General features: G+C 33.0%; 1 protein-coding gene across 2 annotated transcripts; it reads left to right on the top strand.

Annotated features, from left to right (window-relative positions):
- Positions 1-1,699: 1,699 nt before the first annotated feature.
- LOC101220420 (F-box protein FBW2) lies at positions 1,700-4,105 on the top strand. Of its 2 annotated transcripts, none has more exons than XM_011655051.2 (3): positions 1,700-1,907; positions 2,541-2,858; positions 3,327-4,105. In XM_011655051.2, the coding sequence occupies exons 2-3, from the start codon at positions 2,554-2,556 to the stop codon at positions 3,931-3,933; spliced, it is 912 nt and encodes a 303-aa protein (XP_011653353.1). In that variant the 5' UTR covers positions 1,700-1,907; positions 2,541-2,553; the 3' UTR covers positions 3,934-4,105. The 2 variants fall into 2 exon arrangements, with proteins under 2 accessions (XP_011653353.1, XP_004137189.1); XM_004137141.3 differs by having other exon boundaries at positions 1,703-1,907; positions 2,536-2,858.
- Positions 4,106-4,918: the final 813 nt, after the last annotated feature.

Genomic DNA, 4,918 nt, shown 5'->3' with positions numbered 1-4,918 from the left:
AGGTGAACATGTGTGGTGTTTAGGCGCTAAGATGATGCTCGCCTTAATTAGAAAATAGTTAAATGATATATATCGCATCAAGGCATTTTGCATGGTTTAGATTGCCTACAACGTGTAGATTTTTCTGCATCTTTCTTTAATGCAAGTTAGTTCACATTCTATAATCCTTCCACTTAATTCCTTCTTCTACAGAACCCCTCAATGTAAATAATAAAATTAACATACAATTATAATTATATTGTATAGGTTTATACCGCTAACTTTGCCTTTAGGTGAGAACCATGCTATAAAAGCTACACTTGCTCACCACACATTGATATTTCTTCTAATTCTACATTGAGTATAAGTTTTCCTCACACTTGCCTAAGTGTAAGCGAAGTGAAAGTTTTTCTGTGCAAAGCCAGGGTTGAACATAGAGAATCTCTATCAAATTTAGTTCTAAAGTGTACTCCTAATCCCAACGTATAAATTCTACACAGTATAAATGTAAAAATATAGTAATCTAAATATTTACGCCGAGGATTTTGTAGTAAGGGATGGAAGGGAATGATTATGGAATGTGAACTAACTTGCATTAAGAGAGGTGAAGGAATGTCTTCGCATTTTAGGCTATTTAAGCTATGTGAGATGTCCTTGATGCAATATAGATCACTTAACCATCTTATATTTAAGGCGAGCAACCTCTTGACGCCTAAACACCAAATTTGTTCTTCTTTCGGGACATAAATGGTAAAAATAGATCAAATGATATATATATATATATTTCCTTACTTATAAGCATCAAATTTGCCTCTCTATTTAAGGTGAGCAACCTCTCGACGTCTAAACACCACACTTGTTCTTCTTTCGGAACACAAACGATTGGAGGAAAAATGTGAAGTTTCATTTTTCTTGCATTAAGCAAATCTAAATTCTAGCTTTGCTATAATAATCTCTTTGCTCAACATTCGCAAAAACATAGCATTAACATATTTTCGTAAATCTCATGCTTAAAGAAAAACATGTCTCAATTTGAATGCTTTAGAAACTTAATCATGCTTTCTCAAAAAAAAAAAAAAAAGAAATATGAACTTGAAACTCATGCCTTGCAATTAAATTTCATAAATCTAACGCATTCAAATGCTTAAACTCAAAAGATGATTTAAAACATAATTTCTTAAATCAAACTTAGAAATTCATTTTAAAATCATTTTAGTCACTCACAACTCTTGGCTAGGTTCTTGGGTTATAGGTTTGCCCTATTTCCTCATGCCCTGAAAATAACAAGAAAAATCAAGTTAAAACTTGACTTCAATTATGACAAAATCTAACCTTTTTGCATTTTTCTTCTTTATTCTTAAGGAATTCCTTTTCAACTCAAAGGAATTCTTTTCTTACTAACCTTGATCTTCCTTGAACTTTTGGGGTAGTCTTAGCTTGCTCAAGACCGAACTTTCAAGTTTGCCCCTAACTCTTCACAAAGCTTCCAAGTGGCTTAAGGCCTAAAACAACAAGAGCCCTAGCATAGCAAACTTGCTCTTTAAGTTTTCTCAAACAAAGAAGAGGAAACTTTAACTTACTTGAATCTAAACCTCACGTTCTACCTCTTCGGTCTCGCCAAATACTACAACTATCATGTAGGTTCTTGACCAAATGTCGGTTTGGACGAACCACACTCTTATTTTAGCTTCAACTCTAGCATAGAATATCGATATAGATAAATGGGGCAGATTTTGGAGAAGGTGGACCGAAGGCTATTAATTTTCGAAACCACCTTATTTTTCTAATAATAAGTTTACGAAACTGTAGTTTATAAATAGAACCTCCTCTATTTTGTCCTCCTTTCAAAATTAAACTTTTTCCTCACTCTTTCTCCCTCTTGATTTTGAAGAAACTCAGCGTTGCAGATTCCAAATCTTTGATTTTCGGTAATCTTAGAACTGCTTCATCCTTTTCACCTCTACTTTTCTGTGTTTTCTTTGCTTTTTTCCCCTTTATTCTACGACCCTCTTATGCTTCTTCTTCTTCCTTTAGCTGTGTAAATACACATCGCACAACAAATTTTGTTGAAATCACATATATATTCTTTGTTTTTACGATTCGTTTTAGGAGTTCGAGTTTTTGTTTTTGTTTTTTGTTTTTTAGCCATCTATACGGATTTCTCGTTAACCACTCCCAGATTTTAATACCCTGAGCCTATTTTTATTTTCAAAACTGTCTCTGATTGGTTGTTCACTCTAATTCTAGGCGTATGAATCTTTGTTTCTATCAATTTTGAGAACAATAATTGCTTCCTGTTGGGCTCCGCTATGAAATTCTTGCTGAAATTGGGATCAAAATGCTTAACTTGAAGGGTTTTACCCCCAAGGCCTGGAATAATTGACATCAGAACTGAGATGTGCCCCTTTCAATTTGCTCGAACTTTTTTCCATTGATTGTTTTATAGTGATGTTAAGAAGCACTAAACACGATGCTTATTCAAAAATTTTCTAGCTTCGTAGCTTTGGCATGACGTAGTTTTCATTTTCTTTTCTTTATCTTTTCATCTTTGTAAAGAAAAGCTAGTAATCTTTGATGGAGGATTGCGGTAGCCGACGCTGGGATGAGCTATTTCCTGATGCATTGGGTCTCATATTTAAGAATTTGTCACTCCAGGAGTTACTTGTTGTAATTCCAAGGGTTTGCAAATCATGGAGAGAAACAGTGTTGGGGCCTTACTGTTGGCAGGAGATAGACATTATGGATTGGAGCTTACTTCGAGATCCCGTTAGCGTTATTACAATGCTTCAATTGTTGATTTCAAGGAGCTCTGGTTACCTTCACAAGCTCTGCATTAGTTCTCTCCCTAATGACTCTAGTTTGTCCCTGATTGCAAAACAGTGAGTCCGATAATAACCCTATCTTCTTGTCCGCTTTTTTGATGCACGGTTGTTTTAGCTACTCACCTTTTATTATCGCAATTGAGATTTATCTTCCATTTTTTTAATATCACTGTTTAGGAATTATACTGTTTGGCCAAATGACTGCTAAAACTATGACTATCTCTGTTTCATTTTGGTCTTTTCTTTTAAGTGCTGTGCAATTGATTGGTCAAGTTTGACAGAAAAATGTTCTATATTGTTCTTTAGATGAGTGGAAAAAAATATAAACATTCATCTTCCAAGTTTAGAGTTTCAACCGGGAAGGTAACACAGAGTTTAAAGTGTCTACAGAGAAATTTGGAGTGAGGGTTGAAAACAATACAACCTCACAAGCTTGGGAGTCATGTACTAAGTTGTGTTTAAATTCGTGTATGCTTGAATGCGCCTATTTTCTGTAAATTAATATCTTACTTTCCTGATTGACAGTGGCAAAGCCCTTCATACTTTACGGGTACCAAGAAGCGAAATAACCAATTCAACTGTAGAACAGGTTGCTGACAAGCTTTCTGCTGTAACTTTTTTGGATTTAAGCTTTTGTAAAAACATTGGAGCACCAGCCCTTGAGGCAATTGGGAAGCATTGTGTGAATCTCATAGGGTTGCGTAGAGTTATGTGCCCTTTTGAAGCCATTGACAGGTCTTCTCAAGATGACGAGGCAATTGCAATTGCATCAACGATGCATAAGGTCAAGCAGCTTGAGATAGCCTATTTGCTTATCAATACTGAATCAGTTCTGAAAATCTTGGAGAACTGCCCACAGCTTGAGTATTTAGATGTGCAAGGGTGTTGGCATGTGATACTAGATGAGAGGTTCAAGAAGTTTTCGAAGGTGAAGTTGATCGGTCCACTGGAAGAGTTTTCGGAGACGATCAGATGGGATGGTTACTCAGATTCTTCTAGCTACTTGGTTTGGGAATTTGTGGCTGATGAATTAGATGATCAATTTGACATGCTGGAGTTTTTGGGAGAAGATTACACAAGTGTGGATGATGAGGAGCATGTTTATCCTGATTGGCTTGAGGAGTCTTCTTGAATCTTGCTTTTGCCTATCTTTGGCTACCATTTCAATGTCAAATCCGAGAGAAATGGTGACTTTGATTTCACTTAGTTAACCAAATAGTAGCAGCCCATGAAATTTGGTAACCATTATGGTTGGTTAATTTATCTATTCAAGATGCTTTCTCACATGGATATTTTTACTCTTATCTTCTTCTTTTGTTCTGTTTTTTTTTTGTTTTTTTTTTTTTCTCATGAATTAGGTCGATAGTTTTTTCTTGCAAGTAACTTTGTAAATTAGAATTTTTTTATGCAAGTAACCATTCAAATTAAATTAACATCTTTTCATGGTAATTGTGTTAAATGGCAAAATTGATTGAAATATTTATGGGTTAATTTAAAAATTAGGTTATTTTTTTAGAAAATAAGAGCGTTCGGAAGCTACCGGTTTTATTTAGGTGTATTTTAAAAAAGAGTCTTTAACTAATATGACCTAAAATGGCCTAAAATTGTATACAATATGACATGATTGACCTAAATTTCTCAAATTGAAATGTCCTTTATTATTTTACATAAATATAGGGCAATTTATCCATCTTTATTATTGATAATATATTAAAAAATAGAAAAAATAAAAAGAAAAATGGATCATATTTAAGATTTGCATTTATTATTAAATATCCTATGTAAATATATGGTAAGTGATTAAATTTTATTATAGTAATATTAATAATAAAAATTGTTTGTTAATTAGTTTTCTTTTTATGATTTTTTTCAATCTCTCTCTGCTCGTTCTTTCTCTCATTTTTCATTATTTTTCATATATTTTACGTAATTATAGTATATATTGAATAGTATGTGTATATTTTAATTAATGAAAGATTCTTATATTAATTTGTTTATGTATTTTATTTAAATATTCATATCTTACATAGTAAATAATACGTTATGTTTGAAATAATATTGATTGTGTATGAAAGTTGTTTTTGTTTACATAAACATGAATAAGAAAAAAATTATGA

The sequence above is a fragment of the Cucumis sativus genome, chromosome 4 (genome assembly GCF_000004075.3).
Source record: "Cucumis sativus cultivar 9930 chromosome 4, Cucumber_9930_V3, whole genome shotgun sequence".
Taxonomy (NCBI): Eukaryota; Viridiplantae; Streptophyta; class Magnoliopsida; order Cucurbitales; family Cucurbitaceae; genus Cucumis; species Cucumis sativus.
This window is presented reverse-complemented; position numbering and strand designations above follow the sequence as displayed.